At 38.2% G+C, this 12,415-nt stretch overlaps 1 protein-coding gene across 1 annotated transcript in view; it reads left to right on the top strand.

Annotated features, from left to right (window-relative positions):
* Positions 1 to 12,415, top strand: part of DSCAM (Down syndrome cell adhesion molecule) — a gene marked incomplete at its 5' end in the record, with an annotated part of 163,232 nt that overhangs the window by 137,473 nt on the left and 13,344 nt on the right. The window contains 2 exons of the mRNA XM_010182256.1: positions 2,353 to 2,550; positions 5,996 to 6,298. Of these exons, the coding sequence (XP_010180558.1) occupies positions 2,353 to 2,550; positions 5,996 to 6,298 (501 nt within the window). The remainder of the gene's footprint in view (positions 1 to 2,352; positions 2,551 to 5,995; positions 6,299 to 12,415) is intronic.

Raw genomic sequence — 12,415 nt, 5'->3', positions numbered from 1 at the left:
CCCCTCATCCAGATCATCGATAAAGATGTTAAACAGGACTGGCCCTAAAACTGAGCCCTGGGGAACTGAAAGGTGCCTATAAAAAATCTGGGGAAGAACTGTTCACAAGGCCATGTAGCAATACAAAGAGGGGTAATGGTTTTAAACTAGAAAAGGGTAGATTTAGGTTGGATATTAGGAAAACGTTCTTCACTATGAGGGTGGTAGATCACTGGAACAGGTTGCCCAGAGAGGTAATGGGGGCCCCATCCCTGGAGATATTCAAGGTCAGGCTTGATGGGTCTCTGAGCAACCAGATCGAGAAACATTGTCCCTGCTTACTGCAGGGGGAGTGGACTAGATTATCTTTAAAGGTCCCTTCCAACCCAACACATTCTATGATTCTATTATATGCAGGCTCAGCACAGCTGATGCAGAGCTATGGCTCAGCAGAACCAGCACTGACCTCCTCTGTGCTGGCAGCAGGGTCTCCTGCCTTCTTCAAATTGCTGAAAAATGCCTACTGGGTCATGGGATCAGAGAACATTTGATATTGGAAGAGATCTCTGGGCACTGGGTAGTCCAACTCCTGTGCTTAAAGCAATATCAGCTAGATCCAGTTGCCCAGGGCCATGCCCAGAGCACTTCTGAATAGCTCCAAGGATGGAGACTCCACGACCTTTCTGGGTGACCTGTAACAGTGCTCAGCCACCCCCACAGTAAAGTGTTTCCTGATGTTCAGAGGGAAGCTCACATGTTTCACCTGTGCCCATTGCCTCTGGCCATGTCACTGGGCACCACCAAAAGAGCCTGGCTCTGTCCTCTTTGCACCTTCCCTTCAGGTGTTTATATACACTGATGTATATGATACTTCTCCAGACCAAGCAGCCCCAGCATCATTCCGAAAGGTTTCCCACGAACGCTCTCCTTCTGTCCTTCATGTCTGCCCTCAAAGCAGGCACGAGACTCACTTCTGGCTGCATGACAGCCATGTGCCAACTTTCCACAGCTGGTACAAGCAGTGGTTTATACTGACAGGCTGGTCACATTGTGCCAAGTGCATTTTTGGAAGTTATCCATGTGAGGCAGCTATGTATTGCGCTACCAGGAGGATCAATTATCAATGGCACCAGGTTCGTATTTTTCCACTTCTGTAGGGCGAAGATGTGAAATAGAAGAAGCATCAGACAATAGCTGGTATTTGTAAATAAATAATTTTCTTCTAAGCAGCAGACTACAAATTCTTACTGGGAATGCTTAGACAGAAGCAATGCTCAGAGTTATTATCTGGTTTGTTATTTTTTTCTTTAAATTGCTTTTACCTCAAAGACTGACAGCTTCACCATTTGAATGTCAAAGAACATTTGCATAGATTTGAATTTTTCATTTTTAATACCCTTTCTCTCTATTGTTCATAACACCCTTTCAGAAGCTTCGAAGAGAAATCTTTCAGTGCTGATTTAGTCACTTTCTGTTTGCCACATAATGATTTTTCTATTCCACTTGCTTTATTAGGGAGTACAAGCCTCACTTCTGAAAAAGAATTATTTATTAACAAAGTTAGGGAGGTCAGTTTCAGAAGATAGTTTGCTTTTACTCCCTTAGTCACTATATTATCTCTAGGATAATAAAAAACTAAAACATTTTTGTCCTTAAACAAGTAGCTGATAATTTTTATAGTTTGAGAGATTGTATTTATTTACTAATTTTTTTTAATAGTAAAATATTTATGATCCTGTTCCTCGTAAAATTCTGATAACACTATTACGGGTTATGTTTTATGTCTTGAATACTTACTAAAAAAATAGGAAATCTGTAGCTGATTCATAAAGTAGTATAGTAAAAATATTAGTAAAATATCCAGAATATGAAATTACATCACCAAATTTTTGAGCAAATGTTTTTACAAACTGAGAGCAGGTACCTGGTGTAGGGTGCTTCTGAGGGCACATCTATGCTGGTAATTTACTTTAGACTTCACTTGAGATATGGTATTAAATCCCCAAGTGGATCTACTGGATTTGTACTCTTTCACATCTTGAAGTGGGTTTGGTACTGGAGAACTGCCTATGTTGGAGTATAGGGTTAATGAATGTGTCAACAGGAGATTGATGGGGCTCTCAGCTCTTCAGTTTGTACCCTTTTTAAAATATATGGTTTTGTTAGAAAGAGGGTATTTCAAAAAAAGTGTTAGCAGTTCAGTAACGAGCAGCACTTTCACTGTTCACTTTTTTCCCCCACAAAGAATGTTTTGTGTTTTGGGTTTTTTTAACCAACATTATTTCAGTTGTTGGCCATCCCCTTCTGACAGGACTTATTTCTCTATCAATTCAAGAGCCTAGTGGCAAAGATCCTTTCTGTTATCCATCACAGATCCTACCACAAGGAGGAGTGCCAAAACCGGACCCACAGCTCGCAACCGTTACGCCAGTCAGTGGACCCTCAACAGACCTCACCCGACCATATCAGCTCATACCCTCACGACAGACTGGAGGCTGCCCACTCCCAGGCCAGCTGGATCAGTGGACAAGGAAAGTGACAGCTACAGTGTCAGTCCCTCACAGGACACAGGTATCGAGCTCTCTGTGGGGCTACACTGTGAAAACAGGACAGTACTACCTGCAGTAACCTTCTTGATGGGATTCATTTGATGCTTAGGTGCCATTATTTTTTCCTTGCTAAGGTGTTTTTCTTTAGGCTGTTTATAAGGGGTGACACCAATGCATATAATGCTAATGATAACAAATATTGTGCCTGTGGTTTCTCATGCCACATTGGAGTACTTTGAAAGATAAGGTGGTAATTTTTCCTGTAGCTGAAGTCATGTACTTCCTGTAGCTGAAGTGATGTACTTCCTGTAACTGAAGGAAAAAGTAGGAGAATTTGCTGCATGAAATGGCACTGACCAGGAAGGGGCAGTATTAGCAACCAAGAACATGCCTGAGTCATAAGTGGAATAGCTTTAAGGTTTGAGCTACACTGAAGTTAGTATTTTCCTTTTCCCATTCAGATAATATGTTCACAGGGTTTATTCTAAGCATAAAAAATGAGAGGGAACAATATGGAATTAGAGTCCAAGTCAAAATCCATTCATATCACTGAATACTGCAGCAGCAAATGGATTTTCCTGAGAAACACCATCAGTTTTATTCCTTTAGATGATAAGTGGAGAAACACTGAATATGTATTCTGCCCACAGTCATCTCTTCTTGATGTCTTCATATTATAAATGCAATTCTAAATAAAAAAGCTTTCTCCTCTGCCCTACACCAAACAAGTGACAAAAAAGGCAAATAAATGAGTAAATGCAGAATAGTCACAAAGCAAATCTAATAAAGTTTAAATATGAGGTAAAATACTATTCAAAGGTATGCCTGACAAAAGAGAATCCAGGCTTATTCTGGCCTCTTTGGAAGGAATTGCCTACCTTCTATCCTGGGTTTAGAGGGAAAGTGTTTGTCACATGAAAAAGCTATGTATTAGAGCTACAAAACAGTAAATGTGACTAGCCTTTCACCATGAAAACTAGTATGACTGTTTTTATTCTCTGTATAAGAACAGGCAGCTGACTTCTCTTACATTCAGTATTTTATAGGTTGATATTCTCATATTTTCACAATTCATCCTCTTAAACTTGCAGACCCCTATGTTGTCTCCATGGGCTAATGGCACTCAATAGTTAACCTCTAGCCAGCTGACAAACTTCATTCTGGTTTATTCAGGTAGAATTATCATAAGGCTTTAAGGATTAACTCTAATAGCTATACAGATGCAAATATAAATAGCAAATGTTATCTCAAAAATGCTTTTTGTAGATATTCCATATTTCATGTGCACTTGCATGTGTCCCAACATTTTGTCACCCAAGGATATTTTCCAATGCATGTGACAAAGGGCAGAGAATTCAATTTGCTGTGTGGTTTAATAGAAAACTACATGCAATTTTGTAACCAGACTTCATAAACTATGTTTCAACATGGCTACTTTCCTAGTCTGTGTCTACCCTTGAACACATAGTGATTTATGTAAGGGATAGCAAGCTTTAGATCATATTCAAGAAAGGTTTTCTTGTGCCAAAATGTAGCTTTATTATGCCACTTGGTTTCTGGGAAAAAAATAGAGTCAGTTTAATCTAAGTACTTCAGAAGTTTAACATTTCCAAATAAGCATTATAGTAGATGTACTCAAATTATGTTTTTAAGAATCGATTGACCTAATGTGCACATTTGATCACTTTTCCAATATGGAGTTCAGATTTCTGAATCTAGTTGATATTTGGCAGAATTTTGCACCTCTTACCAAAACAATTCCAGGTTTAGAAAGCTTAGGAGAAATGTATTGCAGCAGATCATAACTGTAACTAAGTTCAGATGTTCCGACTAGAGGCCATTAGAAATTTTCTGATGAATCTGAGTCAAATCTGGGTTTCATGATGTTCATCTTGGGCTTGGATGAACTTTCATCAAATCTAAAGTAGATGTTCAAGCAGAGTCTTCCTGGAATAGTCTCCCCAGGGCATGGGATATGGAAAGCTGCAGGTCTTGATCTTCATGGACCAGACTGGTTCCTTTGCATCACCATGACATTTACAGACATTGATATATGACACTGAGTAACTGTAGTCTTACAGGAGCTTCCAGTTCCTCAGGAACTGCGAAAGACATTCTTTTGATCTGATTTACAAATCAAATGTGAAAACCAGAATGATGTTTTCTGGTGGGGGGAGGGGGGGAACCTAAAAAAAGCCTTTATTTAAGTTCTGGCCAGCTCAAAATCTTAAGCAAGTTACAATATATTGTAGAAGTACTTGTCATTTTAAATAATGCATGGTCCGATTTACAAGTGGCAGGATTGTTGTTCTTTGTGTACAATGAAAACTGATGCAAGGATCCTAGCATACAATAAAAAAGACAAAGATTTGCAATAACAACACAGTTGCCTCTGGCTGCTATAGGAGTCCCATTTTTATGAATTAGCTATTACGTTGTCCCTGTTTATTGAACATAGAGTCATAAAATCACCAACAATGTCTGAAATTGTACAGATCTTGTGATGAAACATGACTTCTGCCCAAGGAACTTTTGAAAGTCCTCTGGTCTTCCAGTCCACAGAAGTAGAAGTGCTATAGGTGCAACAAACCAGTGATTTGTCCTCACAGAAATAAGCACTGCATTTCCAGAATGTTTTTTTAGTGTATCAGTATCAATTTACATCTTCAATAATACTGCTTGTTTAAGAAATACTGACTTTTCTCAGACACTCATCAACAGAAAAGAACAGCTTGTAGGTTGTCGCAGTCTGTGTTAAATATGAAGCCCCTATTAGCTTCAGCAGCATTGAAAAAAGTACCTTAATGACTACAGGCTGGTAGCTACCAAGCAGTATTGCTTTCCCAAGACCTTTGTTCCATATGAAATGAGTTAGCATTTTACCTGCTCTCTGAGACAGCCAGAGACAATGTCTGAGAGACGCTGCCTTTATATTTGACCTTTTTCCTCTGGGCTTTCTCAAAAAAAAAACCCAAAAAACAGAAGAGATTGAGACAAGTACAGAATAACTATCTTTTCTCACCTCAACATCACCTCACAGAAATATTTCTGAGATGCATTAAAAAGATAATGTAATTAAGCTGTTCCTTATTTTGTTAAATCTGTTTTGTGGATTTCTAACATTTTAAGGCATTTATCTTTTAGATAAATTGTTTTTTGTAAAAAACCACCCAGCTAACCTTTTTCATGTGTTAAAGATTGTTTCTTCTAAACCACAAATTTAATGCTAAGCCACATAATGCTGCTAGCAGAATAAGACTTCACGTTAGAGTATCTGTAATTATCAAGTAACTGACTAAACTTGAAGTTGTGTAGACACTTAGAGTGAAACAGGCACATTTAATTCACCTTGATAATTTCAAGGGCCCTGCATTCTATTAAGAAATACTATCAAGTTCATAGCTTTTATCTAAAAGGTATTGTGCAGATATTTTCTTTCTCTCATTATTTATATTTCTGGTGTTTAGATCGAGCAAGAAGCAGCATGGTCTCCACAGAAAGTGCCTCCTCAACATATGAAGAGCTAGCAAGAGCATATGAGCACGCAAAAATGGAAGAGCAGCTGAGACATGCCAAGTTCACCATTACAGAATGCTTCATATCAGACACATCATCAGAGCAGCTCACGGCAGGGACTAATGACTACACTGACAGTCTGACCTCAAGCACGCCGTCAGAGTCGGGGATTTGCAGGTTCACCGCATCCCCTCCCAAACCTCAGGATGGAGGGCGGGTGATGAACATGGCAGTTCCAAAGGCACATCGGCCAGGTGAGAGGTAACATTTTGGTCCTTGGGGTGTGCATTTCACCCCATGCCTAGTCTGGTTAAGAGGATAGGGTGTATCACAAGGAAGAAAGAAAATGCACAATATAGCCTGTACCTACATACAGAGATAATTGCTTTTTGTCTCAGCTAATATAACATTTAAGTATATTCTCCCTTATGCAGAAAAATGTGGAACTTGGAAATTTAGGAACAGAAAGGGACTGTCTAGGCCATCAAATCTACTCCTTTACAGCTGCAGCCATCAGGCAAAAGACCCTTCTGGGATAAATAAAACCATATGGGGGTACATATGCCCATCTCTAACTCAAACCACCCACTAATAAAACATGTCTTACAGCAATACTTAGTGCTTGAGAGAAAAAGTTTGCTATCAGAATAGTTCATAAAGACAGATTGTAGAAGATATACTATCCCTTCTGCCTTGTAGCTTCTCAAGATGTAGTGATGTTCTTGAGCTGTTATACTCTCTCTTCAACATCTCCTAATATCAAACTAGGATTATCTAAAGGTGACAAAAAAATTGAGAAAATTAAGACAGTGCAATAGCTTAAGGGATATGGAGCCTTCTATCTTCAGACAAATTTAAACCCACTCTAACTTCTTACTGACTGAAAGTGCCTGAGGGACATTCATCTACTGGGCTCAATCAAATTCTCATTTCAAAAAGAATGCTGTTTCCAGTGATACCTTAGTGCACAATAGCATAGGTAGATTATTTGTGCTACTCTGAGATCAAATACTTATAAAATATTCTCAGATTTGTCAGTCCTTATTACAGAATATATGATGTGACATCATGGAGAAGGATTCAAATGGGAAAAAGGCAAAAATTACATTTGTGTGATTTCTCAAAACATGTTTTAGTTTAGTTTAGTTTAGTATAAGTATTTTGTTTTATTTTATTTTTATTTATTATACACATTTGCCAGTGTGAGTCAGCTACATATTTACACAGAAATTAATCAGTAGTGCTCATATATTTAGGAAAAAAGTAATCAATAAACTGTGCTTTTTTGCTTAATATACAACATAAATAGAAAAGTAGTTGTTGTGAGGACAGAGGAATATGATAGACAGTGGTATCAGGAAAGTCATTCAAAGGCAAGACCTGACATTGAAAAGGAAGCATAAGGATTTTGCTAGAGAAAGCTAGTAGAAGAACATGGGAAGGAAAAGATCAAGCAGAAGGTAGAAAGTTATAATAGACAAGTCAGGAAATTAGTCTATCATACAGATAGATAAGAGGGGAAAATAAGTAGGAAATAAAATAATGAAATAAATGGCTGATTTTTGTATAGTCACAGAATAGATCCACAAACCAGGAGCTGTAGAAATAAAGATAGAAACAATTTTCATTTCTAACTCAAAAAAATAAGATAAATATTTGTCCTTAGTCTGCTAAAGGGAAGCATCTGCATTCACAACTAAGTCAAAATTACAGCTCTCTCCCTCCATTCAGTCAACAAACATTTTTTACCATTTCTTTAACAAACAGCTTACTCTCCTCTTCCTTTCATGTTCCAAATATATTATTTATACATATTTAGTATTTAGAAATATACTAATATATTCCATATGAAAATTATTTTCTTGAGGGCATACATCACCAAAATTTGGTCCCTGTGCTTGAGTTTAAAGCTTCTGGGGTTGGAACATCATCGGAATTCCTCTAGTGAATTACTGACTTAGAGCCATCTTTAACTCCATTAGTTCAAATGGCTTCAATTTTACCTGCTTTTCTTGATTAGCTTTAGCTTTCCTTTGCAGTAAGGAAATGAAATGTATTATGAAATTAATAATTAGCTTCAATATCTTGAAAAAAATTGAGTGTTCCAGTGGAGCAACTTGAATGTTGGCCTATAAATATTGAATGATATGTTATTAAAAGTCACTTTATAAAGGGCTTTAAACATAAACATATGGGTAGAAAGGATTTTCAGTAGTAGCAGACAGACTGATATTTTTAGTGTTGAAATCAGTGAGGAAAGACTTACTGGGCATATTTCTTCTTTCACCCACCACTTCAGAAATTCTGGAGAAGTAATTAAGAATTAAAATACAAATAATCAAAGTAATTCTACATTTGGGAACATGGAGAAGAAATAAAGAAGTTAAGGTATTTAGATTAAGTAGATGAGAACATCTGAGATGAAATACTGACTGTTTCTTTAGCACATCTTTATTCTTCCTTGAAGTCAGTCTTTTCTTTCAAGATAAATTTTACCTGTTTTCATGGTTCTTTGTTTTTCTTCTCCCCCAACTAGATCTCTTTTTTGTACAAAGTCACTTTCAGTAACTTATGCCTCCTCCTTCCTAATTTCTGATCTCACTTTTCAAACTACCTGTAATGCTACCTATTGCAACTTTTGTGGTTGCAATAAAGGTCTAGGAGTCCACAAGAAGTAGTATTTGTTTTTCAAAATAATCCCCAACAATTATAAGTCTCAGAAAGACTGTAACAAAGTTATTTTTATAAATGGGACATTTTGAAACTAATCTACCTAATGGCAAGGCTGCAACTTTACTCAAGAAAGGTAATGATGGAGTTTATTGGTGAAGACTGTCAGCCATAACTGACTGAGCTATTACAGCACCTATTTCTTAGTTTGTTGCTACCATAACTGTTTGGTATGAGCAAGCAAAATGTTAGATCACCTAAGGCTTGGCTTCAGAAGGCCTTCCTGTGAGTTTCTGAGGGCATCCCAACTCTTATCACTTATTCCCTTGCTTTTCCTGAGAATCTCAGAGGACTCTTTTGCACCTATATAGTCAAGCCTGCTGACCAAACCATCTGCTCTACCCAACAGGCAGAGTTTGAGACCTCAGGTAGCTCCAAACTGAGATAGTTAATGATCAGGAGTAGGCAACCTTTTTCATTGGAGGAGGAAAATGAGTGCTCAAGATTCAATGCCTTGTCTTCTGGTGGCTGATATCAACTTGCTGAGATGTTCCCAACTTCCATACCATTTTCATTCAGAAATTGAATCAAAACATTTGATCACCCCACCAGTCTAAATTATATTTGGATGGCTCATCAGATGTCTAGGCAAGCTTAGTAATTGATCATTTCTAGCACTATAACTATGAATTAGGACTGTCTTTTCAGAACTTCTACACATTACCTACAACTCCAACTCGGTAATTAGTAATGCAGAATAGTTGATTGCCTCCTATTCTGGAGCTGGTGTCGCAAATACACATTCAGGTCAGCAGTCAGAACTGCTTCTGCCTTCTTGATTTCTACACCTTTTTCCTGACATTTAGTTTACGGAAACAATAAGAATCAGTTTCATGAAGTCAACTCACAAGCCTTCTCTTCTCCAGACTGAACAGTCCCAGATCTCTTAGCCTTTCCTCACAGGAGAGACGCTCCAGTACCTTAATCATCTCCGTGACCCTTAGCTGGACTCTCTCCAGTAAGTCCACATCTCTCTTGTAGTGGTAAGCCCAGTGCTAGACACAGCATTCGAGGTGTGGCCTCACCAATGCTGAGGGAAGCATCACCTCCCTTGACCCCCTGGCAACAGTCCTATTGCAATCCAGGTCACAGCTGGCCTTCTTTGCCATAATGGCACAGTGCTGACTTATGTTCAACCTGGCGTCCACCAGGAACCCCAGGGCATTTTCAGCAAAGCTGCTATCAGTCTAGGAGGACCCTAGCATGTACTGGTGCATGGGCTTGTTCCTCCACAGGTGCAGGACTTTGCACGTCCTGTTGTTGATTGGCTTGAGGTTTGTGTTGGCCCATTTCTCCAGCCTGGCAAGGCCTCTCTGGATGGCAGCATGACCTTCTGATGTATCAGCCACTCCTCCTAGTTTTGCATCGTCAGTAAACTTGCTGAGGGTATGCTCTGCCATACCACCTAGGTTGTTCATGAAGATGTTGAACAGTATTGGAGTCAGTTTTGACTCCTGGGGTACACCTCTATTTACTGGCCTTCAACTAGACTTTGTTCCACTGATCAGTTTTCAATTTACCTCACTGTCTGCTCATCCAGCCCATAATTCATCACCTTCTCCATGAGTATCTTAAGAAAGACATTGTTGAAAGCCTTACTGAAGTCAATGTAGACGATATCTGCTGACTTCCACTCATCTACCAAGCCAGTCATTTCATCACAGAGGCTATCAGGTTGGTCAAGTATGACTTCCTCCTGACACCAGGCCAAAACTTTAAAGTATACGAAGAAGGTGTTATTAAACAGTCTTCAATAAAAATATTTTTGGAGTTGCATTTTTGTTAAACTTTTCAAAAGTCATAGCTACAGGAAATTAATTAATACCTACATTCAGTGTTTTGAAAGCATGTCTTATGGATCCTTGAATTCTGATCTTTACAACTCCATAGACAGACTTTTGGTAAAAGATTCATTTATTTGTAGGTTTTGCTTCAGCATCAACAGTAATATCATTATTTTTCTTTTCATAACACATTATAAACCCACCAATCAAATTGAAATTGCTGCTTAACAACTGCTTCTGCATAGCTTCCAAAAAATTAAAGGATGGATGCAGACCTGCACATGTGGTTTTTCATAGAGCTAGCAGACCTAATCTGCCCAAACCTTGAAGCTGACCCACTGCAGATGGTGACAGTTCTCCGTAAGCCATTTGAATAGTCATGGGTCTCAGGAGGCACATTAAAAGAGAAAACTGAAGCAGTAGGGATAGCACAGTAGTATCTTAAACACATGGGATAAATCACATCCTTTAGAAAAGTGGGTCTTCAATTCCTAACCTCTGTGCAGTGGTAATATTCTTCATGGTATAAAAACAATGTCAATACATTGTTAGCATTGCATCTTTCTCAGCATCAAAACTCCCAGAAGTTTGGGATTACTACTGTTCTTCTCCTCACAGTTGTCACTAACTAGAAGTTTGGTTAGCAATTTCAGGTCCTCAAGGAATACACATACTGGACAATCATCTCAAAAGTATAGTAAGTACTTCCATATAAAAACTGAGGCACTTTTTCATATTAACATTCAGAAATTTCAACTATTGTTACCAAAATTCACCTGTGAGTTTGACAAATGAGTCAGTCCTTCATCCTCTGAAGTTTGTCATTCAAATCTTGCACTCAGAGACTGGGTGGGACAGAAATTGGAAAGAAATATACTATTTTCCTACCTCTCGCTGTGCCATCAAAGAGTTTGTAGTGTAAAAAAACTCGAAGTTCATTTTAGCGTTTGAAAAAGTTTTCTAATAATGTTTCTCTTCTCTGTTTCAAAAATATTAACCACTAATTGAGTTATCATAACAATTATTCTTAACTGCAATAAACATTGCAGTAGCAGTTTATTAAAAATAGATTCCTGTTATTATAATTTTAAATCTCAGTAATAGCCTCAGCCAAGAAGCCTCTTGGGTTTTTTTACTCTCTTTGCTCCTAAATTACTGTGCTTGAGAAAAGAACAGCTATTAACTGGGAAATATTTTGACATTTTTGTGCTTCCCAGGTGCTATTTATATCTTTTTTTGTGGATAGACCACTTACTTGCATCCTCTGGCAATAGAGTTCATGCTTGGAAGAAATAATATCTGACCAGTGCCTGAATAGGGAATATTTTAAAAGATCTCATCAGGTCTCTTGCTATTTGCAGAAAACTCCCTTTCATGGCGTACCACAAAACTCAGATCCCCAGATTTTCCTCTGATGGTAATCAGGACTAAAAAGAACCTCTTCAAATATTTGAAATTATCCTTAAGGTTTAGCTTGACTTTGACCAGGCAGAAACTTGTCTATCTGATGTCACAAAAAAAGTGCAAGTTCATTTTGGTAATCCCACTTCCTTGCCTCTTTGGAGATCCCATTAATATATGAACCCTGAAGAACTAGCAACTTCTCAGATTATATACTTCCAGAGAAGATATATCATTCACTGGGTATATCAGCCTAGGAGATTTTGAAATCCATTTAAAGCATCCCAAGATTTTATATCTCAGAACCTTCTCTACAAACTGTCAGCTGATGAAAGGAACCAATTTGGAAAGAAACCTGCATGTGGGTGGGGAGAAAACGCAGTTGCAGCCAAACAGACTCTGAAATAAAGATTTTCCAGAGACCAATTTCACAGCCATGAAGATGACAAGAACACC

The sequence above is a fragment of the Mesitornis unicolor genome, unplaced genomic scaffold (assembly GCF_000695765.1).
Source record: "Mesitornis unicolor isolate BGI_N332 unplaced genomic scaffold, ASM69576v1 scaffold2924, whole genome shotgun sequence".
Taxonomy (NCBI): domain Eukaryota; kingdom Metazoa; phylum Chordata; class Aves; order Mesitornithiformes; family Mesitornithidae; genus Mesitornis; species Mesitornis unicolor.
This window is presented reverse-complemented; position numbering and strand designations above follow the sequence as displayed.